At 43.0% G+C, this 26,804-nt stretch overlaps 1 protein-coding gene across 1 annotated transcript in view; it reads left to right on the top strand.

Moving 5' to 3' along the window:
- DNAJB14 (DnaJ heat shock protein family (Hsp40) member B14) overlaps positions 1-26,804 on the top strand; it is a 415,145-nt gene that overhangs the window by 148,188 nt on the left and 240,153 nt on the right. The window contains exon 3 of the mRNA XM_069630713.1: positions 13,867-14,041. Coding sequence (XP_069486814.1) covers positions 13,867-14,041 — 175 coding nt within the window. The remainder of the gene's footprint in view (positions 1-13,866; positions 14,042-26,804) is intronic.

The following is a 26,804-nucleotide window of genomic DNA, read 5'->3' on the forward strand; positions in this document are numbered from 1 at the left end:
ATGCTATGACGTCTCACTCGACGGAGGGCTTTGAGGGACATCGACCCGACTCCATCGACGTAGGGCGACCTCTACCGAAAAATGTTCTGAAGCAGCACAGCTGTGGACATTACATGTAATAGATGAGGAATACATTGGAGGAACATCCAGTTGAACGAACGTTACCAGTTGGTAAGTAACTTGTTCTTTCAAAGCGCCCACAGGGCAACAGGGAGGGAACATAGGAATGAAATGCAAATATAACCATGAAAGATAGAGGCGGTCCTACTAGGCCTTGTGAGCATTCAGAACGTGCAAGTGCAGAGAGAGAAGGAATGAGGGGGCTCGAGTGACCACGGAGGGAAGTAATATGGAGTAAGCAGCTGTTATGTGACTTGACGAGAGTGGTCAACTGCTAATTAATAAGTGCAGGCCTGTGATGGCACAGGCCAGTGGGTGCCAAGACAAGTTCTGGGAGCGGCTGAAGGCTGGAGACGATTGGAAGTGGGAGGCCAGGTGGACACAAGGCCCTGGTCACCAATCTCAGCAACTGTAGGATTTAGCAGAGTATGGAGGGAAGAAAGGAAGAGGTGAAAAGGAAGGACTTGAGTAGCTTCTGGAATTTGAGGAGATCTGGCTCAAGACGAATAGGAAGGGGGAGGCTATTCCATAGGAGGGAGCCAGTTGGCTACTGGCCTTCTTCCTTGCCCTGTGCCGCCAGGCTCCAAAAATGAAAATTGATGTAGCTTTGGTGATATTAATGTCCAGATTCCCCAAAAGAAAACCCTAGGCATCAACTTGATTGACCAAAGTATACTACCTCTTTTAAGAAGGAAAGGACTTCCTAAGTAGGGCATACTAATAAACGGGGCAGATCCACGCACAGTAAGCATTTAGGGTTCAACTCGCTCTTCCATTTGTTAGTGATGGCAGCTAGAGGTAGGGTGTTCACATGGTCAAAGGAAAAAAGTTATCTCATCTGGGGGTTGACGAGTGTCGACACCTAGATTTGGTGGCCTCCCCCTGCCGTGAATATAACAGCCCTGGGTATGTGTGCCAGGACAACCAACGCCTCCATCAACCTCCCTTGTCTTTGCCCTTTTTGCTTTTTTGAGTTTCTGCAATAGAGACCTTTAGCTGTTGGTTGCGTGAAAATCTTATATGTCTGAAGCCCAGTTCAGTTAGGTCCTTCGATAGTATATTCCTGTATGGGGAGATAGAGGGTTGTGAAAAGTGTTAATTCCATTCCAGAACCACTAGTTCTCTTGACTCGGCGGCTGCCCTCTTGAGAGTATATCTGGCAGGACTGTCCATCCCCCTTTTCTCTTGCCTCTGGAAGTCAACATCTGCATGAAGAGCAGCCAATGGGATAACTTTTGGCTAGATAACTGAGGTTCTTCCAAAAGAGTTGTTCGTACATACTTTTAAGTAGCTGATTGATCATGCCCCCATAGCTCAGTGCCATAGGCAACTGTTCCTCCGAACTTTGCGCAATAGACCACCTCAGTTTTGGCAGCAACGTTGTTCCTGTGTTTGTGAACCAGCTTGCTGATGGCTCTGCCTGCAGTGGAGGCTTTTCTAGAAGCCAGCTATACGTGAGCTTTCCAGCAAACATTTGAGGCGAATAGAACATCTAAATAACAAACTGTGCACTGCATCTATTGGTTCCCCCTCTAACATGAAACTAGGTTTGGACCTGCCCCTGTTCGCATTACCGAAGATCATTACTTTTGACTTGCCTTTGGTTGCAGGAACAGTAAGGGGAGACGGCCTGTAGTTGGGCTCTGAGGGCATTGGGTGTCCTGATAAGGAGGACAGAGTCAGCATATAAGAGCATGGGCACAGGCCTGCCTCTGTATTATCGATGTCTCGTGCAGCTTCCTCGACGTGTTTCGACATTGTGTGTGTGTGTGTGTGTGTGTGTGTGTGTGTATATATATATATATATATATATATATATATATATGATTGCGGCAAGTAGACATCCTTGTTTGACCCCTCTCACAGTTTGGATTTGTCATGTGAGCCAAACGAAATCTGGATGGTGGTGTTGATAGAGCTCTGATGTCCAGTCAACTTTTTTCTATCCCCATAGATGCAGTTTCGCCCACTGTCTCTCTGACTACTATTCCCCCCACACCACTGCACTTAATCACCTTGCCTTGTACTTGCACAGTAGGATTGCTACAATGCCAATATACCGGTTTTGTTTTCTTTTGTCGCCCCCCAACTTGTCTTGTGTCACCTGGAAACACTGGTCTTTAGGCGCTATACAAATGTCCAATAAATAAAATGAATAAATAAAATCAGTCAAAGGTGGATGAAAAGTCTAAAAATGCTGCATAGCGTGGCGTTTACTTGACCATGGCGTATTTGTATGATAAATGCCAAAGAGCAAAGGCCTGATCTAAAATCACCTTGGGCCCGGTCTAGGACTTCACTCTCGTCAGTCCACCTGTTCAGTTCCTGAAGGATTATGTGACAAAGGATTTTGCAATCTATGCGACGGTGGGACTTGACCTAATTTGTAGCGCTCTTCTTATGCAGAGGGACGATAATTTAGTTTGCCCAAGATGGTGGGTATGTCCCACTGCTTGTGGAAAAAAGGAAAACTATACTGAAGATGTGGGTCCACCAGTTCCTTAAAACTTTGAAGACCTCAGCAGGGATCATATTGGGGCCTGGGTCTTTTCCAGATGCCATGTCGTCAATGGATTTGCGAATTGTCGCTTCAGTGAAGTGGACTTTCTGGTGGTCAATTTGCTCGGCTGGTAAATTTCCCATCCCAATGGATGTACAGAGAGACCCCCTTCTTGGGGTACCTGGTCCCTTTTAAGGGGATTGGCCCACATCTGAGAAATTAATGGCTTCATTGGAGTTGTAAACCCGCTACTGGTGTAAATAAAAATGTCTTACCAGGTCTTCTTTCAGCCAATCGATTTATAAGCACTCTTCGTGTCCTTCATGGACGTCCTGTTAACAACCAGCATTGGCAAAGCCAACAGTTTCGGCTTGTGTGTAAGTATTAGGCATTGGCCAAACACTGCTATTAGATGCCCAAGTACTCGCACCTTGTTGCACTGGCTACCATCAGTGGCCAGTTAATACCACCCAAGGCTGTGCCTGGCAAGTGCGTTTCCCATAAGTATACCAAAAGGTGATGCCTGGAAGGCTTAGAATTAATCTTAACCCTGGGCACAGCTTTGGGTACCCCTTCAGATCGTAGTTTTTCAGCCTGCAAAGCAACTACACAAGGGGAAAGACCACACCAATGGTGGTGTAGGAGGTTGCCCAGAGTTGTGCCAGTGGTTGAGATTAATTCAAAACCATCCACCCATCACTTTGTTGGTTATAGTTTTTCTCCTTGTGTGGGTATGCCTAGACGTGGGTCCCTTTCTCGCAGCGCCATAGCGAACCAAGCTACACCTCAATGATGAGGCCGAAGCATGGCTGGGGGTTGCTTGTGTTTCGTTGCAGAGGGGGCATGGCCTAGCAGTTCGAGCTGGACTGCCCCCATTGGTGGCAGTACCCGACTGATTTGCATATGGGTGGACCCCTTTTGCAATGGTGCAGACGGGCTAAAAACAGTGGGGTTGATGGTTGCTCAGAGCAGTGCCAGTGGTTGAGATTAATTCAAAACCATCCACCCATCACTTTTTTGGTTCAAGTGCCTTTCCGATGCCTACACAAAAGAAGACTTTATAGTACCCCAGAACCAAATACAAACCAGCAATGGCAAAGCCAAGCGTGTTTTCTTTTGTGTAGGCATGGCATGGGATTTGCCAGACTCTGCCTGGTCTTAAACTAGAAACAACTGGAAAGCGGTCTGAGTACTTGGGCATATAATAGCAATACCTGTCAAGAGCCCATTTAAAGTAATCTAAAACTGTAGGCTTTTCCATTGTTTGTTTTAATGAGACTTCAGTGCAAGGAACATATATTGCACCAGGAGTGCATTTACAGCTGCAATTAAGTCGTTCACTCTTAGAAGAGTGGTACTGCTTGGTAGCGCTAGGTCACATAATGACGAGTTTCTGGCGGGTAGAGGCACATAGTGGGTGGGAAGGGGCATAAGACTTACAATGCCCCTGGGAAGTCAATGGGTGGGTTAAAACCAGCCACCCACATGTTATGCGTTCCTCCTGACATGCCATCTCGCTCCTATATGCACTGCAACGCAGTAAACTGAAAAGGGGGACGCTCGCAGCTTCACCTACCAGACTGCTTGTCAATGAAGCATTCCCTCTTGACTTCCGTAAAATGGAAGATCACGTTGTCTTTCTAAGACGTCCAAAAACTGGACCATGTTGTCAAAGGACGGGTCCCAATCGTATCGGCATCACCAGTAGACACATCACAGGTAGACAGTTACTCGGTGACACGCCAGCCCAGGTCAAGAGTTGGTGCTATAGAAATCCAAAATACCATCTATTGCAGCGCTCAGAAACTGGAAGGATCAAGACTGACTGTTATATATAATTTGGTTTTATTATATACTCTAGTGCTTTTGATTTGAAAACCTGAACTCTGCAATGCGTGCAACATCCTGTTTCTTGTATTTAACATCTGGACATGTCACCTAATATTGGCCCTTTATTCGAGTGCGAGCAAAAACATTTGTCGTCTAGTGTCCACACATTAATTCTCTTTCAATTATATTGTTTAGCAATCTTTCACGTTTTTGTTGTATTCGCTTTCAAAGGGGAGTAGATCCTAAATGATGTCTCAAGTCGGCAAAGTGCTGTTACTTCATATGCCCGTGCAGGGGGAATTGCACTGTCGGTCTGCGATTGCCTGCCGTTGCTTGCTCTGTCATCATCATAGCTCCCACTGGTCACATGTACTCGCTCGCCCTGTTTGCCTCTGCGTAACAGCGCTTGAAGCAACAGAAAGAAGCGGATTTCTCGCGCGGCAAAACCAGAAAGAAGCCAGCAAACTATTCCAACGGCGGAGGGGCCCTAAACCGCATCCAATGCAGTGACGCTGTGGACGTACAGTTTCCAATAAAGGCACATTATCCTGTTTGTCTTCGCGAGTTTCTATAAAGGCAAATCCTACTTGGAAACGGTAACTCCAGACACCTATTTATTAGCAGTATTTATAAACCGCGAATCTGCCCACGGACAGGAGGTGGCGATTGTAGAACAGAATTCTGAAATATCCAAGAGGGGGAGGTGAATGTTTTAAGGCGGTCATTATGCCAAAAATGCTAATTGCTTGCTGGGGATCGCCAACACTGGCATAGTGTTGCTGGTCTCCTGCATACAAGTTTCATCACTCGTAGTGGAGTCTTAATTATGGAGAGTAAATAGGCAGAATCACCTGTACTTTTCAGTTTTACTCTCTGCTTTGTGAGAAATAACACGCTCCCTGCAAATTACCTTTCCACGTGGCGTTTTGTAATGGACTCCTTTGGAATCTGCCTGCTATCTACCATGTGTATATGTGAGGCGTATCCCATAGGAATGCTTGGGTTTTATGTCTGCATGAAAATCGCATTAAGGCGTAAACCGTTCTTTTCCAAGATGGAGGAGGAAAGCAAAGTGTAGAGGTCAAATGAGATGGAGCTGAAAGCCCACTTACTTTAAAATGACCCCCGAAGTGCTTTAGAGGTCGTTGCTTTAAAAATGGCCACTCTGAGGCACCACTCGAGGGGATGTGGGTAATTTTAAACTTCACATAGCAATTTAACATCAACAAAGCTGTTTTCCTAAGGGAGTTACAAAAATCATAACTGCACACCTACTCCAGCTGCAGAACAAGATGGAAAGGACCATCTCAGTATGGAAGAGACTGAGGAGTGGTGGATTGTGGACTGAAAGATACTCAACGCCCTCTTGCAGAGGCACTACAGCTCCTTAGTTTGCATGCATACTCGCTCAACAGGGTAAGCAGAATGTCAATGAGGTACCTTAGCCTTTTCGATTGCTAAGTAGAGCCCGAGAGATGAGCCGAAAACGCGCATTGCAAAACAAGACAAAAGGTACTCTCAAAATGGCAACAACATGTTTACAAAATTCCACCAAGATGTTGAGGATGGAAAGGAGAGTAAACAGAAGACTTGACTATTTTTTATTAAAGGTCAGTGGAGCCTTTCTCATAATGGTTTTCCGTGGGGGCCAGTAAGACCCATGCAGGTTCTCCTGGATCTTTCTTTCCCGTTTGACATTGGGGACTACGCATACCTCGGTGGAAGAGACCATCGCAGCTTGATGTCCAATACTTAAGCCTGAAGTGGCTCAGTGGATCATCCTTCCTTTTAGACTGATCACTGCCTCCTTTCTGCTCACAGTTCAGAGCTTTCACCCCAGACTCTTCCCCTCGCTTATTCAATGTATACCTCCTCTCACCACCCCTGCCTCCCTCATCTGCCCCTCTACTGTGATTGCTACAGTTGTGCAAATGACATGCATTATTGTGCACTAGTATCCAAGATGCCCTTGCGAACAAAATCACTGGCCTACAAACAAAAATTGAAAATAAAAGACTACAACTCTCCAATAGTAGCCCCACCCCTAGCCCCCTATCACCAGCCCACCCACCACCCCTAATACTAACCATGGCTTCACCTTCAAAAAAGTAACCGTACTAGAAGTGCAAAAAAATTAGAACATCCCTCAAACCATCAAACTGCAAAGGGTACAGTTGCCCCGCACAGATCATAAAAGATGCAGCAAGAGACCTAGCCCCCTTCATTTCTAAGCTCATAAATGTGTCATTCTCCACTAATTCGGTACCTAACAATTTGAAACAGTCATGGGTCCTCCCCGCTACTAAAAAAACAGATCTTGGACCCAACCATCCCCACAAACTACAGGCCTATCACAACCGTCCCCTTCCTATTAAAAATCCTTGATAGAGTTGCCTACTTGCAAATTCAGCATTACCTAGAGTCTAACCAATTACTCGGATTGCGTCATTCTGGCTTCCGGCTTCAACATGGAACAGAAACTGCCCTTGTTGATCTTAAAAGTCAGATTGACGAAATTAAAGATCAGGGCAAAGCTGCCATCCTACACCTCTTGGATCTCTCAGCAGCCTTCGACTTGGTCGACCTTAAAATACTCTGCAGGCACCTCTCCTCCGCCGCCCACTTCCCCCCCTCTGCTGTCACATGGATCCAGTCCTTCCTGGCCAATAGAACCATGAGTCTTCTCCCCGGTGGCAGCAGCAGACCCTATCCCTATCTGTCGTGTCCCCCAAGGCTTGTGTGTTTCACCCACCCTACACAATATCTTTACAAAGCCCCTCTTTGATAAACTGGATCGTCTGGGTGTCACCTACACAAACTACGCGGATGACACCCAGATACTCCTCACCATCTCGGGCAATTACAACACTGATGTAGCCAGGATCAATGAAATCTTCTCCGTCACTCAGGCATGGATAGCCACACACGGCCTCTGCCTGAATGACGAGAAGACTGAACTGCTCATTGTTGGCTCACCGAACAACTTACAAAAACCTAAGTCCCAATTACTCCAAAATCATAATTGATGGCAATTCCATCCCGGTCGCCAAAAACGTGAAAACACTTGGCTTCTATCTTCATGCCAATATTAACCTCACTAAGCAAGTTAACTCGACCGCGTCTGCCACTGCCTATACTGGAAAACTAATCAGAGCCTGTAAACCTTTTCTTCCCCCTAACAGTTGCCTCACGCTAGCCAGAGCTCTTATAGAATGTAAGTTAGACTACTGCAACAGCCTCTAATTAGGTGCCAACCAAGCGATAATTGGTAAACTCCAAGTCCTTCAAAATAATGCGCTACGGGCAGCGCTAAACATTCCCAGGCGTGAGCACATCTCTGCCACTAGAACCACATGCAAATGGCTCACCATCCAACATAAAATCGATCTAAAAACACTCTGCCTCACTTACAAAGCTCTCAACCATCTAGCCCCCCCCCCACCTGACTAACAAATTCACTATGAAATTTTCCATCAGAACCACGAGATATTCCAATACCTTATGTCTCACAGTACCTAGATTTACCTCTAAAAGAGCCGGAGGCTCGAGCTTCACTGTCCTCGCCTCCCAGCTCTGGAACGCCCTGCCACTGAATATTAAGTCCTCCAAATCCTTCCAGTCGTTCAGGAAACTTGCCATCTGGTGGCTTCTGACAAAAAGTCAACCTTGAAGTTAGGCTTGGCTATAAACCGTACTTATTGCACATGCCTCATCTGTCATTACTGGTTATCACCTCCATTGACTGCATATCTTGTATATAACTGTTTACCATGTACTGTGCCTTGTAACTTGTAGTAAGCTCCCTTTTACTCCAAGGTCGGGAGCGCTATAGAAATAAAATAAACAAACGAGCAAATCCGGCCAATCAAGTACTGTGCTATTGGCCTTAATTAAAATGCAACACTTAAAAATAAATTACTACAGTTGTTCTAGTTTAATAGTAGTCGGGAACTTTACTCTCGTGGAGATGACTTTGCCTCACAGTGTTTCTCATAGCCTCTAAGCACCTTTCCAGCAGCTTGGATTCGGCATCCCTCCACTGGTCCATGGGAATGTTCCTTGCATCGTCCCAGCACCTCATCTGCTTGTGCCTTACTGCTCTCGGCAGCAGACCATACAGTCCATGTGCAAGCTTCTCTGATTCGCTCCTCCGCAACATGCCCCATCATGCGCGTGTGCTCCCCTTGGCTCACTGCCTTCTTTACCTCCCTCTCCCATAGGTATGAGTCCTTCTTTATTGGACCTCTACCGGGGCTCTGGCAATTATCTTCCTTTGGCTTCCTTTAGGATTCTTCCTTTTGGGTTTTCTGGTTCTGTTCTGCTCTGGTTTCAATCCTATCTTTCGAATCATAAATACTCAGTCTCTTGGGCTGGTAAGTCTTCTTTTTTTTTTATCTTCAACATGGTGTGCCCCAAGGCTCGGTTCTGGGTCCTTCTTCTTTTTTCTCTTTATACTTCTCCTCTTGCCTCCTATTATTTCTTCATTCGGGTTGTCTCACCATTTTTATGCTGATGACACCCAACTATTTCCATCCTTTTCTTCTGTTATTCATGACACACTAACATCTTGTCTTTTGGTTATCAAGTGTTGGATGTCTGATCACTATCTTGTTCTTCCTCCAAGAGAAAGGTTCTTTTTTTTTCTTTTTTTTTTTTTTCTCTCCCTGCTTCTATTATTCCCCCGCCTATTTCCCCCTGACTCTTCTTTCCTTTCCTCCTTCTCTGCTTTCTATTTCTTCTTCAGCCCGCAATCTGGGTCTTTACTTGGAGTCTTCATTTTTTCTTGGTTGGCTTTCCTTTAATTCTTGTCTCAAATTCAACTTTCTTTGTATGGCTTTTAAATCCTTGTACGGTCTTTCCCCTCCATACCTCTCTGCTCTCGTGCCTTTTTACTCTCCCTCTCGAACTCTTCGTACACAGTCTTTTTCTTTTAACTGTCCCTCACCTATCACGTGCCTAGTCTTCATTTAGTTCTTGCTCCCCTTCATTGGAACGCGCTTCCACTTTCTCATCACTCTATTTCCTCTTATCCACTTTTTCTTTCCGCTCTTAAAAGTTAATTTCCTTTCGTTTTTGATAATTATTTCATTTTGATTGTACCGTGATGTGGTGATTTGTACAGCGCTTTGACGTATAGCGCTCAATATATCCAAATACAAAAATAAGTAAGCATAAACAGAAAAGTTTCATATAGGGTATTTAAGTCTGTCTTTGAAACAGAAATCCTATGGTTCCTTTTTAGAGAGGTACTCATTCCAGTACAAAGCAGCTGTAATAAATGGCTTGTTGAACTGAATTGATGAATGACCCGGTGGTACTGAGTTACTTACTATTTCCCTTTCACAGATAAAACTTACTGTGGGAGGAAGAAAACCGTAACAAACAAGGGGAGTTCATGGATCTCTTCCTTGCTATCAAAGTAAAATGTATTTAAATTGTAGTGGGGTAACACAAAGGAACTATCCAGCATCATCGGGCACTGCAGTAGAACTGGAATGTTAAATTATAGTAATGTTTTTTAATGTTGTGTTTTTATTAATGTTTTTATACTGTGCCAAATCAGGACAGTAGTATTATCCGATCACCTAGGCTTGTCCCTGGAGTGGTGAACTGTGACCCCACCAGAGGTATCCTAATCTGCTTGAAGAAAGCAAATGAGTGGGGGGAGGGAAGGCTTGCGACAAGAGATATTCCGAACACAGGAAGGGAGCAATACAACATGGAAGTAATGTTTTGTGGGTGCGTGTCAGTTCTGTTGGGTGTATCATGGTTCTGCAAAAAGATGTGTCCTAAAGTGTTGTAATAGTTGGATTGTGTTTCCATGGCAGATTTGGAGAATTGTAAGTTGGTATACAATGTAACATTAGAAGCATGAGGTGCCAGAGAGTGTGCTCGAGAGACCTGCAGATAAGGGGGCTTATTTGGGTGGGCATCTCTATACTTTCTGAACTTTGACCTGGATTACTTAATTACGAGAATGTCAAGCCTGAGCCAAGACTTGCATAGTCAAGGATACCCTGTTTAAAGGTGAATATTTTTGGTAACAAAGTAAGGCAATGGAGGGGTCATAGTAAAAAAGCCTGGCACCTTGATGTCCTAAAGGTTATTAACAGTTTGTTTGTTACGTGTCGCATCATGTCCTCCTTGACTCATAGTTGACACTTGCGCCACCAAAACAAATTTGTAGTCCAACAAAACCATTTAAAATGTGTTATGCATCCCAAGGGCAGGGAACGGGTTAAGAGCAGGACCCAGTCTGGTGTGAAGGAGCATGGCCACCAAACTTGGATTTTCACACAAGCCTGTATTTAAGCAAATGAATACCCTTTTGCTGTGTATCTTGAGCATGTACCCATTTTGTGTTGAGAGGCCAACAAGAACTCCTGTCCCTCCTTCAAATCTTCAATGTATGTGTCTGTACCAAGCAATCTTCCTCACATTACTCAAAACAGGCGTAATGCGCTCACTCTGGGTCCACCTCGACATTACTACCCGATCAGTAACCATCCCTTCGTAGGAATGTTAATTGAGAAAATTGCAGTCATAACATTCCCTCAAAAATAGAGCAACATTTTTTAGTACAACTCAGTCTGTTCATATCCAGATGCAGTGCTAAACCAGCAACCATTCAGATTATTAATGAGGCCCTCTTTAAATCATCGTGCCAATAGAATGCAAAGGGAGGGGGAGATGATGTTGGATATTTTAATAAAAAGGGACAGTGTTTTTGGACCCTGATAAATTCCCTGGGAACCTCACAAGTTGTAAAGCGACTGAATCCAATTCCTGAAGTAGTATGGGTAAATCATTTTACCATGATCTGTTCATGGAAAGATATCCAGACCTTGCCTAATCCTTCCTTAGATCATCCATATTATAGTGGCGATCAGGGGTCTTTAGTGTTTGAAAGTGAAGGTATTTTGGAGAAAATAGGCAAAGCTACTAGGGCAGCAGGGCCGAACGGAGCACCCCAACATTGTTTGGCTACTATGTTGTAGACTCTCTATGATCGCCGGGTGGAAACGGGTAACTTCCCAGCCTCGTGGGAGAAGTTGTACGCTGTTCCTATATGTAAGAAAGGGGAGAGATCAGACCCTAAATACTACAGGCCCATTCCGGTGATAAATGTGGACAGCAAGATCTTCGCATCCATCATACTAACCAGTGTGAATGGGCAGGTAAGGCTGGGAGGCTGAAAAAGTTCCAGACCAGATTTAGGAAACATCAGGGAACAGTACTAAACAGATTCCTATTAAAGTGATTGCAAGAAAAGACTTGGTCCAAGAAATTAGTCACACTATGTAGCATCAATAGACATGTCGTCTCCCTTTTGGACCGAGCTTTTTATTTGGGGTAGTCCATCGGGACTCCTGAAGCTCATATTGGGTCTCCACCAACACTGTAACATACAGATGAGGCTCAATCGCAAATATCCCCAAAATCTCAGGCCTAAGGCAGGGGTGCATTCTTGCACCTACCCTTTTTAACATGTCAGATGTAGAGAAATAAAAAGGAAGCCTTTATTTGACCGACACTAGATGAAAATGGGTACATCTGCACAGCTTAGGCGATGAATTTCTTCTATTTGGTTGCACTGCTATTGTGTTAATACGCTCCTTTGCAAATTATGCACAGGAGAATTGCCTAAAGATTAACCTGCCCAAAACTAAAATAATGCAATTCACAACGAGTAAAAAGGAAACTAAGTATAATTGCATTTCGAACAATGTTAATTTGGAAAAATGCTCTAATCTAATATACTTGGATTCCCTAATTGTAAATTGGCCTGGGAAAACACACGTCACTGAATTCTTGAAACATAAAGTTGTGGCCCTATCTGGGTAACTCTCTAAAATTAAAAACGACAGTAAGTTTTCTGTTAAACCTCTTATCTTTTACGAGGGGAAAGTAATCCCAATTATCTATGGAGTCGAAACAATGCAGGAATTGGTGCTAGAGGGAATTAGAAAAGTAGAAGACTAATATTTAGTGAAGGGTATTGCGGTTGCCTAACTGCATTCGAATAGTGGCTATCGGGTATGAATTGGGTTTGAAATCTATTAGGACTAGAGCAGAATGGAGTTATTTATCCTTGTACCACAAAATGCTAGGTCCCTCTGAACAATCTATTATATTGTGATTTTAATGAATTATTAACCTCTAGGAAAGAAAAGAGTACAAATACATTTGCAGACCACTGTACTAAACCCTGATTGAACTGGGAGCATGTGTAATTGGATTGTATAGATCTTGAGAATCTCCGTCAATGGCTTTTGGGAGGTTAACCAACCGCAGTTGTCATAGCGGTGATGTGCTTCCTTGGGGGGATAGAAATTGCTGGTGGTTAATGAAGAGAAACAGTGATTTGTAATATTCAAAAAACTTTATAAATCCTATGGAATAATAACCATAGACGTGGTTAATTATTGAACGGACTGTATGATTGATTTTGCTATTTTAGTGTACATTTTGTATTCACTTTGTATATGTTTGTAAACCTGAGAATTTTATACATTTTGCAAAAGGTTGAATTGTAGTTAAACAAATATACGAGTCACTCCATGTCATGCATAGAGGGTTCATGTACCCTGGTTCTTCCTAGCAACCACACAACTTTGTTCATACTTCTAGCCTCAAAGATGGGGTTCTCAGTCCCCATGCTCAACTACTTCTCTTCCTAACCATCGGACAGACAACAGCTGGAGCAGATGAGTAAAGGCAGGTTTGTTTTCCCCCACCCTCCGGTCTTGTGGGGTCTCCCAAGGCTCCATCCTCTCACCAGTCAGCATCAGTGTATACACTGTGCCTTTTATTAGCTCTCCTCAATGACCCTCATATCTTGGTCCATCAATTTGTGGATTATATACAATTAACCCAAACTCTCCGTTCCGCCGAAGACCTCTCCTGGCTGAACCCGTGCTGATCCGGTTCTTGATGTTTATCTCCTATCTAAAGTTGGGTCCCAAAAAAAACAGAGATTGCTCTCCTCTGCAGCACAGCCAAGCAAAAACACCAGTCAATAATACCAAGTTTACACTTTCTATTGCCAACTCTATAACCGTTTGGTTCCTTATACACCAGTGCTTATGATCTGTGTATCCTGAACAGTAATTTTGAGGCTGAGTTTTGGGAATTGGTGGAGATGAAATATGTCTGCCTAACTGGTGTAAAATAAGTACTTTTCTTTTGCACATAACTAAGTGATTTCGTCTGTAATGTTAAATGGAATTAATATAAATTTACCTGATAAGGGTATATGTGTTTTGTGCCATAGCAAGGATTACAAACAAGCAGAGCAATTATCCAAGCTTTCTTTCACTGATGATCATTGCAGTATTTTAAGGGTTGTGGTGAGTTACAAGTGTGTGAAGATGGTGTGTTTTTAACATTACTAATTTGTTTTCGTATTTCTGCAGTATTGATGGACGCGTTAACAAAAAATGGAAGTGCAACTGGGAATGGACCTCACTGCCGAAAGCCAACTAGTAGTTTTGAGCAAAGCAAGCAGAGCAGCGAGAAGGCAGGCCATGCATCTGCCACAGGGGAAAGTGCAAAAAGCTACGACAAAGAGCAGCTGGATGGAGTCAGTAGGTATGTGCTTCTGTGGGCTTTTGTATTGTTTATCCTTAATAGAGTATGGGATCCCTGCTCTAATGCACAAGACCTCACAGCCATAAGGCACATATAATAAAATGCATGCGAAATATAAGTAACTATGTTTTTATATGCATGTAACTCAATCGATTTAAAAACCTTGTTCTCTTCTTGGCATTGCACACCTTAAGTAGCAAATCAAAAGCAATACGATGAGATTTCATCATCTTTCAAATTATTTTTGTGTTGAATGCAAACATGGAATAATGATTGTTGAACTAAATCTGTAGAATCTCGAATTATGTAGCATCTAGGGTGTGGCTTAATCTGAGGAAAGGCCCAGAATGTAGCCCATTCTGTCTCTGGGAATTTTCGGACTCAAAGAAACAAGGGGGTAGGGTTGGTTATAATCTCCCCTTTGTGGATAGTTTCTATTTTTAACTGTGTGCTTCACATGTGCTCTCTACCTGTGCTGCTCGCTCCCTCATCCCCTTTTTTGGCTCTGCTCTGGATTTCTAGTCTCTTTTGGTGCATCCTTTAGGATACTGCAAGACTTGGACGATAGATCAGGAAAGTTGTCAGTCCAAAAATAAAGTGCGATTAGTCACTCTGTCCTGCCTCCCTCCTGTGCTTTTTTGTTTGCTTTCTGTAATCAAGCCATCGGAGCACCTTGGATTTCTGGACGCTGAGCTTCCTACAGTTGGCAAATCTGCTGCCTCACCTGTAATAGTGACTGTACAGTGTACTAACGGATCAGACATTCTCAGTCCCCTGGGCTGATAAGCGGTCGTCCACTTTCTTGCAATATGGCGTTCCTCAAGGCTCTGTTCTTATGACCTGTTCTTTTCTCTTTATTCTATCCCCCTCTCTTCTGTTGTGGTTTTTTGTTGCTTGTATGCTTGCGATTCCCATATGTTTGTCTCCTTATCTGACATTCTGCAATATAGTCTTTGGCTTGTATGCTTGATATTCAACCTTGGATGCACCCTTGCTTTTTTTTTTTTTTACATCTAAGACATCCAAAACGGAGGTCCTTTTCTTCCCTTTCTCTTCTTTTCCCTATCCACTCAGCATATTGCTAATGTCATGCTCCTATCGCTTTCATCTCCACAACATTCATAAAGCTTGCCCTTTTCTTTCACACTGCTGAACTCTGCCCTACAGATATGAAGTGTATCTGCGGGATTGCTCAAAGATCGTATCTAAAATGCTGAATGCACGTTTAGAGTGCACTTGTCATTGTAGATATGATCTAACCCCTTAATATCGAACAGGGGCTGCGGGGGTGTCACGCGCACCTCCAATTTGGCATTATGAGCTGCAGGAGTTGTAAGGGTGTCCCCTGCATACTGCAGTATGGGGGACAACCGTCCAAAAAAAACAAATTACAAAATGCGTGCTAGTGGGCTCCGTGTTTTTGTAATTCGATCTTTTGGGATACGAGATTACAACATACATACATATCTGCCACTTGTACTCCCTAATAAATAGGCAAATACTCAAACTGCCACCCCCCCAAAAACATTGGGAGTAAAAAATACTCCCAAAGAAAATGGGAAATAGACGCTCTGTGGCCTGTCCCCCCTGCTTTCACTCACACAGCTCCATAGATACGTTGGACCAGTAGAACAGATAGTGCCACAGGAATAAACCTCTATTATTACTGTCCAGTCTGTAGAGGTAAGACTGTGGCCCTCATTCCGACTCGGGCGTTAAGGGGTTTACGGCGCCGACTTTTAACGCCTGATTACAAGGTTCCCTTTGCGGGATGGCTTTTAACGGCTGCTTTTTTGCAGCCGTTAAAATCCATGCCGCAAAGGGACCTTGGCGATAATTACGGCACCGTAATTTACGGTGCCGTAATTATCGCCTTTCCCCATTCCCATTATGCCCTATGGGGCGAAAATGGGAATGGGGAAGGGTGAAATGGGGATTTACCGCCCCACTCACCTTGGAATGGGGCGGTAAATCCACCAACCACCATGGCGTAAACGTAGTTTACGCCATGGTGGTAAGGCTACGACCCAGGCGGTAACTTACCGCCTGGGTCGTAATGAGGGCCTGTATCTTTTTAATGTGCATTAATAACTAGATGTGAAGAAATATTTCTTGTTTAAAAAAAGAAATTCTGTTTTACAGTCGAGACACATTTTTACTCGTATAAAATACTCTGATTGGGAGATATCATTTACTCTCACGTTTGAAAAATAGGGATAAAATACTTGCACATCAAAATCTTACCTGGAGCACTGACTAAACTGCTTTTCACGTTTTGTTTTTTTTCATTTTCCTGCTCTCCGAATTAGGCTCTATTCAAATCCGCTTGCTCCTCCTCATTCCATTTACAACTTCTTGTACTATTTGCCCTTCCTCCTCACACTTCTGTTACTTTCCCCTCTCTCCCTCTGCTGGCTCTATTGACTCCCGGCGTCTTTTCTTGTATCGTCTGCAAGTGTATATACCATGCTCATCTTCTCTGCTCTCTATAGACCTTGATCTTTATGTTCCAAGTCTCATTTCCTTCTTACTCTTCCAAAAAATAAAACCTAAGCCCAGTCTCTCTTCTGCTCATTATCACTTCTTGCCCCCTAAATACTGGAAATATTTAGATTTTTCTTCCTCCTGTCTTGCTCTTACATTTCATCTTCTCTCTACTTCGTTCTGAGCCTTTACAGATCATTGTCGTTTTGCAGCATTATCCACTCATTTGTACAGTTTTTATTGTGTGGCATTTAGATGTGGTGTATTGTATAAGGGCTCGAAAGAGTGTTGATTAGACCATCTTTATTTCAAGTGGGTCTTGGCTTTAATGGACAGCCTTGTCTGGCACGTATTAATTGGTTGGCTAGTTTAGTGGACCGGGCGGTTGGGTTGATGGAGAGAGGGTTTGCATAACTAATGGAATATTCAAATCAATTTTGGTTGAGACTCTGCAGGGAAAAGGGGAGGAAGAGGAATCTTGTGAAGGTTTAGGGAGGATTATGTGCCGGTAGGTGCCAAGCAACAGGGGCTGATTCGGTGTATGAAACAGTTGTGGTCTCCCTTTGCACAATGGCCATGGTTAAGTGGGGCCATGGGTGTACATTTTGGATCTTGGATCTTAATTCTTAATTTTGAATCTGAGAATAGTAACACGTGAGATGCCCTCCTACAATCATTAACATCGATGGCAACAACACATACTAAACTGTGAAAGGAGCTGTGCATATTACTGGAACTGGAAAAGGGTAATGGAAGCACTATGCATAGTCATGTCCATGGTGTCGGGGTCTCTGAAAATTACAAGAGTAATGGTGGTGATATTAATCATCTGTGGTTTAATCTGTTGAAATACAGTGTGTTTTTGCCACATATTTTCTTCTTTATTACTGCGCCAGATTTGAGGCCTCATTACGAGTCTGGTGGTAAAACCGCCTGGTTACCGCCAGACTCGTATTACCATTCCGCCTCCGTGACTCCCGGAAATACCAGGGCATTACGACCCTGGTGTCCTGGGAATCCCGGAGGCGGAATGGTGTAAATCCCCATTCCCATTGAGTCCAATAGGACTCAATGGGAATGGGGAAGTGGAAACACCGGCACCATCTTGTGATGGTGCTGGTGTTTCCACGTCCGCCTGCAGGACTCTGGATCGGGCGGTCCGGAATGAACAGTGGCGGCAGGTTTACCGCCACTGTTAATTCCTGCCCGCCCTGTAATGAGGCCCTATATGTTCTATCGCCAACACAGATTTCTTGACCTTTGGCACTTTTTTCAAGGTGATATTTTTCTCAGGACATGTTGGTGAATTCACTTCAGTTCACCACTTTTTAATATGAACGATAATTGTAATATGAAAAGTTATCCTTGTTTAAATAACCTGTGTTGAATAATCGATTAATGGCAATTTCAGTACTTGCTATAATGCCTAAAATGCCTTCCCTTAATATAAGTTGGCTATATATAAAAAAATCAGTATGAAGTATTATATGCAAGGCAGTTGTGAGGGGTCAGAAATGTGAGGCAGCCAACTTTGTAAAGGTTTTTCAAAACAAGCCATTTTATTAACTCATAAGGGTTTGACTAATGCCGCATTATCCCTAACCTAACAAGGATTTCCCTACCTGAAAATAAACTAAAGGAAAACGCACTCTGTCCCTCACACGTATACATACATCAAACTCATAAAGGTTATATATGGCAATTCAAATGAAACAGAAATAACAATTATGTTTAACATAAACCTAATAACTGTGTATCCTTGCTACCTGGGTCGGATCCCCTTTCTTTGTAGCCAAGCTTTGATCATAAAGTCCTTCTTACTCAAAGTCTTTCACTGGGACTTTAATAAAGGTTCAGCCAAACGAAAAGTGTTTTTCTCTTCACATATAGTGACGAAAGTTAAACACAACTTCTTCCTAGGAAAATAAAATACTTTAACAATTATTCTGTTTCAACAGTAATATTTTGTCAGGATGATTGCACAACAATTTAGTGAACACTTTACTGGTCTTGCCACTTCTTCACAACCTTCAACCACAAGTCTGTATCAACAATGATTTCTTTCTGGTTCACTAACCTGCCAGGACCCACTTCTGGTATAACCTGCCTACTAGAACGAAAAGCTCCTAACACTACTACAAGAATCTTGTGGTGAGGTTTTCTTCAAGCCTTTTTGGAAAAGACTAACTTTCAACAACAGCAAAATTCACAGCAACTTCTGGGAAAACATGATTCACATTGGTGCTGTTTATTCCACTGTTGTATTTGCCCTAGACAATGCAGGTTATACTCCTCTCCTCCTGGACACCTTTTACCAGAAGGGCTTTGTTAGGGAGAATTCTCTCTTTAGGTTGAATTTCCTAACCTATTGAGTCCCCCAGCAGCTTTGCTGGATTTCTGGTGTTTTTTTTTCTCCTGCCAAGAGTGAGACTCTTTTCCTCCCACTCTTGGACATGATTTATGGTGTTCCTTTGACTGTTAATGTGTTTTATGGGCTATGGGGTCCTTTACTCCATATGGTCTCATGTGTTTTTACTATGTGTGTTACACAGCACCCTCCGTGCAGTAAATCAGGGGTATCCCACCATAGACTTCATACCCTGGGACTGACTACTGTCTCCCAGGGCATGTAAAGTCACCATTGGCTTTACTAGTCCCTAATTATTAACAGAAACCAGTACAAACCATCATATTGTGGACGTACTGGTTGGGGCAATTCAATTGCCCCGGGGTCTGTTAGTCGAGGGGCACGTCTCCGCCCCCCCCCCCCACCCCCGATCGAGTTTTGGCTGGTGGCAGTGGATACTACTTTTTATATTCGACCGTGAATATATTCCTATGGGATTTTCCCATTGTTCGAGGCTACCAACTTTAATTATTTAATTCTCATAGCCTCGAACATACCGCCGGTTTATTTATTTAATATTAATTAGCCGGTTGGTATTTTTTGCCAGGACTCGCTTCTAAAATGGCGTTTGTGTTCTCTTCTGTGACTCCAACCTCAAGTCGAGCCCTTTGTTCCACTTTTTGGCGGGCTTCTCCACAGAAGCCTCCAAAAGTGGTGCCACTCTGTCTGGGTACCACAGGGGGTGTGGGAGGGGGTTTAGGCACCCTGGACTGAGTTACCTTGGTAACTCAAGTCGCACTCTTGTGTGATTGGCCCAAGTGGTGAGCCGGCCGGCTCACCACTTAGCATGTTTGATTGACAGCTAGGCTGAGTGAATGGGGGTGTGCTGCATAAAAACAGGGCTTTGGGGACTGGAACTTCAGAAGTCGCCACAGGACCTGAGAATCCGACGAGGGAGAAGCTGAGCTGACCTACCACGACGACACCACCGGTGGAGCCCTGCAGAACCGACTCACCACTTCCCGACGACAGAAGATCTCCCGACTGGAGAGGCTTCTTCCCCTGACTGGTGGGCACAACCAGTTTACCTTCTTCTTTTCGCATCCCAGCCCGTCTTGTGATCGAATTGCCCATGCTAAGCACCCCGGCAACCGGATAGCCACTTACCACTGGACCGCGAACCAAAGGACTGCTCCTTTTACCTGAGAACTCCGCGGCTGGTTTCTTCCCTGGCAGTGCAACGTACTCCTGTCTTTCTCCCCGACGAGATCCTCTCTTCCCCCGGACGAAGCACCGACTTGCATCCGCTGCTAGGAACAACTGCCCCCGCTGGAGTATTCTCACCACTTTAAGGTACCGTGTCCGCCAGGCCTCCCTTTCTAAAGATTGCTACAAGGTAATAATAACCCCTTAACATTCTGGACTGGGCTGGCCGCCTTGACCCTCTAACTGGTCCCCTTTCTTTTGGTCCAACTCTTTTTGAACCTTTGCAAGACTCTTGTGCACTGCAACCGTGTGACCTTGGACACATTTCGTTTTGAGCCCCTTAAAGTGGATCCGGCCTACTAAACTCTAAACTCACGGTTTTACTTTGCCTTCCTCTCTTGTGGTGTTCTTGTAAAAGTGTCATCTTTTTCAATTTATTCTCTGCTTTTCTCTCCCTTTTTAAAACGAATTATTAGAGTGCCATCTGCGTTGAGCGCTCACCGCTGTGTGAAAATGTGGGGCTTTACTTAAGACTTGTCTAATATTCTTCTAAGGGAGTGTATATCTTCTAGTGACTGTTTTTGAATTGCTTACTATTAGTGCCTGTGAGTTTTTCTAGATGTGGTTTTGAATAAATAATTATATCTCTTTTACACCAAGCCCCGGTCAGTGTTTACTTGTTCTTTTGTGTTCTTTTGACCTATTGTGAATACTCTGTATACTGCCTAACTCTTCTTGAGGGAAGTCAGACTGATCAGCCACAGCTACCAAGTGAATCTGTGTGGTAGACTGCTACCAAGTGGGTTTACTGCCAAACACCTGTAGTCTTTAATCTTTTGCAGTGGTCCCAGAGGGAACTGCACAGGTTTATGCCTAACAGGCTTCTCTCCAGCCATTCTTGTTTCCCACTTTCACATAAAGCATCTGTGGACAATGTTCCCTTATCACACTTGCTCCTCTGGCAATGCTTGTTGATATCTTGTTCAACTATTGCCTCTTTCTCACTCTCACTGTGGGTCATTAGAATCACTAGACTGCACATTGCAGTCTATTGCCTCTGAGTCACACTTCTTCCTCCCAGTACTTGGAGCATTTTGAGACTTGAAGCCCCCAATGTTCTGATTACCCTTTCCTTCATAATTATAAACTTAAACTTTATTAGCTTTACTCTGTTTATTAAATGGATTGTTATGGAAGGGTTTTAGAGGAGTTGATGTTTGGTTAAGATTAAAGGGATAATTAAGTTTATCAGAAGACCGAGTATTAATATTCTGCTTTCCACATATTTTGATCCCTTGGTGATCTTCACTACCATCAATGTGTACCATCAATGTGGCATAAATCTTTCCCAAATGGGAAAGCAGATTCAGGCAGAAACAACGCGGTTGTGTTGGAAAACGCTGCAGTTTTTCTTTCCGAGTTTGAGCCTGAGAAACTTGGAAAGAAAAACCGCAGCGTTTTCCAACACAATAACGTATTTGTTTGCGGTCGCTTCAAAAGCGACCGCAAACATAAATACGTTTTTAAAGCTGCGGTTTTATTTCTAAGTTTTCCGGGCTCCTCCAGCCCGGAAAACTTAGAAAAAAAAACGCAGCTAGTGCTTATTTTTAAAAAATAAATAAATAGCACTTACCGAGATTCAGCTGCAGCTTCCCTGCTCTGGTCTCCGGTCCCCGTCCTCCGCGTACAGCACTAATGAAGGGAAAGCTACCTAGCGGTAGCTTTTGTTTACTACAGCTGGCTGGCTTTTCCTTCATTCGTGCCGCAAAAGCAAAAGCCAGCACAGGAGGGCCTCCATTTCACAAAATGGATGCGCCCATGTGCTTGCTTTTGCGAATTCTGAGCTTCAATAGCTCAAAATTTTACATAGGAAGTTTTTTAGAGAATGCTAGTATATTTTTTTTTTTTTTTTATGTTGCCTATCTATTTTTTAAATAAAATGTTTTACTAGACCATGCCTTTAAGGCCCTCAAACTGCCATACTGCATACGGTTTTGTTCTGCGGGTTCCATTCCCAACACTGGTGCTTTAGTTAACCCCAATCCCTTTTGTGATCAAAATGAAACTAGCAGTAAAACAGATTTCAGTTGTTTTTTTATTGCCTCGCCCATTACACCACCCAAAAGGAAACCTATCAGAACCCTAAAAACGGAAATAAAATGTATAGTTATTAAAGGAAATTGTGTGAGGAGCGGGCAGGGATTCCACTCGCCTTTCTAAAAATGCTCCTTTTCCTTCACCTCAGTTTTGTAAGGCCATGCCAAAACACACACATGCACTTTCACTCCTCCCAATTTCTACCTGGATCCAAATACCTTCACCTTCCCCCTGCGCTGGCTCCCTCCTCTCCTGTATCTTCGCAAGCCACCACCCTTAGCCGCACGTCTCACCCTAGTCTCATGCTCACCCTCTGCCTTGTAATATGCTTTGCACATTTTTCAACCCATCGTCCCTGATTCACCGCCAGCTTTCCAGGCCCACTAAGCACTGCGTTTTGCAGCAATTCTGTATTTTAATTAAGGTAAATATACCTGTATCTGTTCATAAAGGGGAAGGATTATTTGTTTTGTAAATGCAAATGCTTACGCCACAAATGCAGTTAAAGTTTGATCATTTTAATGGTTGCTTACTTATATCTCCGAATGCCACACCAATTCCTAATTCTATATTTAAACATTTACAGAAAATGGAAATGTCTATTTGCACTTTGTAATTGCGTTTGTAATCATTTTCTGAACTTAAATAGTTGCAAACATATTTACAACATATAACGTGTTTAAATAAAAACCATTATGGTTTGGAATGTTGCAGATGTGTAAAGAAGGGCTAAAGGAGATTGAGTATTTATTGTATCTGTTCGTTTTGTAGTGCTAAATCGTGGGAATGCCACCTCAAGGCACTAAAGCAAGATATGGAAGATATAAAAGAGTTTGACTGATCACAGTGAGGTTATAAGCCGAGACGTTACGAAAACCTACCCTGGTAGCAGTAGACCTGAGAACTCGCAAAGGTGGAAAGGAGTTGGAACTCCCAAGATGCAGCAGTGCTGTATGATACAAACATGAGGTGAACAATATGATGTCTAAGGGAGCATATACAAACGTGGAAAATGGCTTTTGGAATCCTTAGATCTTTCAAATTTAACATGTCTAACTCTTAATTTTATTTTCTTACAAAGAAAACTTCAAAAGGCACATTTGGCCACCTGAGGGACTACTGTTAAAGCTAGTTTAAAAAAAAAAAGTTAAACTCCAGTCCTTTCGTTTCCCTATGCACAAAAATCTGGTTTTGCGTTTGATTGTAATCAAGTGCTCAACATCTCCACTCCAGGGCAAAGCTAAACACTGTACAACGTGTTGACTCTAAAACACCATAACATAATTCCACGGGAAAGGCCAAGCAGAAGAAGCAGGTCTTACAGAGTGCCTGGAACAGAGACAACATATTTGGCATTCCAAACTAACAAAATGGCACTCAAAAAGGGACAACCCATTAAGCATTAAAATGTTCTCTTTTTGACTTCTTCTTTTCTCCATTGTACCTTCATTTGTAGACCTGCGTTTGTGTGCTTGTAGACCTGCTTTTGTGTGCTGGTCAAGCTAATGCTTTTTAAAGGAATTCAAAAGAAAAAAAGAAAACACCCATGTATTTGTCCTATAACCAAGCAATGCAAGGGAAGAGTTGCCTGGAAGGCAGGGCTGCAGCTGAGCAAATCAATAAAACCAACTTATCAGCTTGGATGCTAATTGAGCCTTTTGATAGGCCTCTACTAAAACTATTATGACGAATATATTGTGACATTTGAGGATGCATACTGCTATGTAACTTTATGGACCCAGTATGTGGAAGAGCAAAACATGGAGGGGATATTGAAAGACTAAAGAATTTCATGCAGATGACAAATTAGTATAACCTTAACTGAGATTGTTTGCTTGTGGCTCACTTAATCATTCTTTAGATGTGACTGTGGTGGGTAACATAACTACGTACCAATGGCTTACTTATTTTTGGGAGTTGTGCAGCAGTGATGGAACTATTTTGCACCCAATAAATGTATTTACCAAGTCTGAGGTTTCTTGCTGAGGAAATGGACCCAACAGAAATCAAGATCCATGGCTAGTTACGATTAATGAAACCACCTGGTCCTGACTGCATCGGGTGACCTGTATAGAATGATTCTGGGTCTATGGGCCCTGGCTCTGGTTAATGTTTTAAGGCCATTTTTTTACTGGAAACCTGAACAACTTCTGCAGTTGTCCTCATTTTCGAACAAAGTTCATGTAGAGACCAGAAACATTACATACCTGTTTCCCGTAGTGAGATATGCCTGTATGCCATTGCAAAATGAATTCTTAAAAGGCTCTAGGTGGTACAATGTACATTCATCGCTCATTTATTTTTTGCAGGTTTTTTAAAATCTGCGAAAATATGGGGGTGGGGTGGGGTATTGTATATACGTGGTAGGGGTGGTGGAAGGATAGAGAATAAATAAAAGGGAAGGGGGTTTGGAGGGGGTAACACCCCTCAAATTAAAAAAAAAGAAATGTGAGGTTATTTCAGCGAAATGATATCTGCGAAAAAATAATCTGGGGATGAATGAACATGGACCCCTCCAGGATTGGGTAGACAAGAACAGAAGTTTATCGGATTCCCAACCAGTGGTCTGATCCTTGTTGGGGGCATCCGAATAGTGTCTGAGCCTGTAACTGATCATCAACAAATGCTGTGGTGTTAAGCAGTGTAGGCTCTTCCTTGGCTATGAATGGTGTATGGTGTTTGACAAGGTAGATCAGCAGTTATTGACCTGGGGATTGATGAGCAGCGTCATAGCATTATGCAGCTTCGTACAGGGACAATGGTCCATGTGATAAATGGAGAACATACCTCAACCAGAGTGCAAAATGTCTGTACAGTAGTTGTTAGCGTTTAACCTTTATTTGAATGGATCCGTAGATCTCATGGACCATAACAGATGTCCCACATGTGTTGCATATGCACAGTCCCTAATTTGTGTAGCCTATATGGCTCTTATTAGTAGGACAATGACAGATCTGCAAAAACTCATGAATAGTTGGGCTTCTTTTCAGGAATTGTCATTGGGTAATTAATAGCCCCATATCCCATATCCCATGCTATGGTGAACCACAGGGGTAGGAAAGAGTTCTGATGTTTTGCATTAATAATATTGAGTTCTCTAGGGTCAGCAACTCTTACTATTTCGGTGGATAATACCTTGAAAAGCCAAGTAGATAAAGTATTGCAGAAGTTAAATAAGTAAACTTGGGTATCCTGCCTTTTGATCTCCTTGTGGTGGCCGTGTGTCTTGGCGGCTACAAAGCCAAGTGTTGTGGAACTGCACTTATGCTGAAAGAGTATGGGGTCTTTCCGCCTAACCTTCCCAGCCAAGGTGGGGCTGTATTGGATTCCACTGATTATTAAGTTTAGTATTCTGAGATTCGTGTGAAGTCTTTAGTTTTCTGTTCACAGTTGGCCCCAGTCCTGCTGTGGAAAGCTGCATCGCTAAACAGGAGGACTGTTCTTTCTTGGCAAAAAATAAGGATCGATTATCTTTAGCTGATTGAATGAAGTGCCAATGGATTGGTTATTTTTTATCATGTTTTCAGGAGGCTGGTCTATCAAAACAAAAATGTAATCTACATGAAATGACAATCCAAGAATTTTGTTGTAAAACCTTCCTATTACGGTTGATTGGTGATGTATTTAATTAAAGCGTTCTCACTATTTATGCACCTAGTACTTAATTCTGCTACCTATCTGTCTTAGGGTTGCAATAGTTATGCGAGAAAGCTTATTACTTATTTACGATTCCACTAGCTCCCTCTAGCACTTAAGCTAATTGGAAGTCTGCAAGAGTCAACTTGTCTATGTGATAACTTGTCAGTGGAATCAAATATATCTACTTGCCATTTTTTGTAAATGGTATGCCTGTTCTCAAGGCAGGTATCGAATTTCAATACTGAAAGTATTCAAATGTACACTGTGTTGTGTACCTGATGGTGACGTATCACCCAAGGGTTTAAGGTATAGAACGCAATCTACCCTCGGCTATGCATAGTTTTACAGCATAATTGTACTTGAATACAATTTTCAATCAAAACTTTGTCAAATGTTTACTTGTCAATTGGTATGTTATGATACGTCTGTTGTACTACACTTTGACATCAACTTGGATATGTATTAGAAGGGTTTTACTTTTGCCTATGAATATTTGTCAAGTAGGTGCTGGTTTATTTTGGTATATGTTTATGCTTTTTATGAGGAATTGTGATCTTATTGTATTTTGTTTTAGAGCTTTATCAGCAATAAACATTGTTACTACTACTAGAACCTTAATGGTCACCAGAGAAGGCTATTCTGGCCATTAAAGGCCTGGACAGAAGGTCTGAGGCCAGAGATAAGAAATGTCCTTTAACAAGTTATTTGATCCTTGTAACGCCTTGCGTAGCTCTCTGCTAGCCATTAAGGCATAAGCCGCCCACCTTCTGTCCTGTGATTTTTCTTTTACATCACCAAGGAAGAGTTCAATGAGGTCTGAACTCAATGTGCCTGGTGCAGAGCCACATTTATTACACTGGAAAAAAATTAAGAGTTATCGTGGAGGGGTGGGGGGGCTCCTTCCCATTGAGGTCCTGTAGTGGAGTGACCGGAGGCACAGGGAGGGGAACCGTGACAGTGAGCTGCAACGGGAGCCAGGAGAAGTGACTG

Source organism: Ambystoma mexicanum, chromosome 6q (genome assembly GCF_040938575.1).
Source record: "Ambystoma mexicanum isolate Mex_15411 chromosome 6q, UKY_AmexF1_1, whole genome shotgun sequence".
Classification (NCBI taxonomy): Eukaryota; Metazoa; Chordata; class Amphibia; order Caudata; family Ambystomatidae; genus Ambystoma; species Ambystoma mexicanum.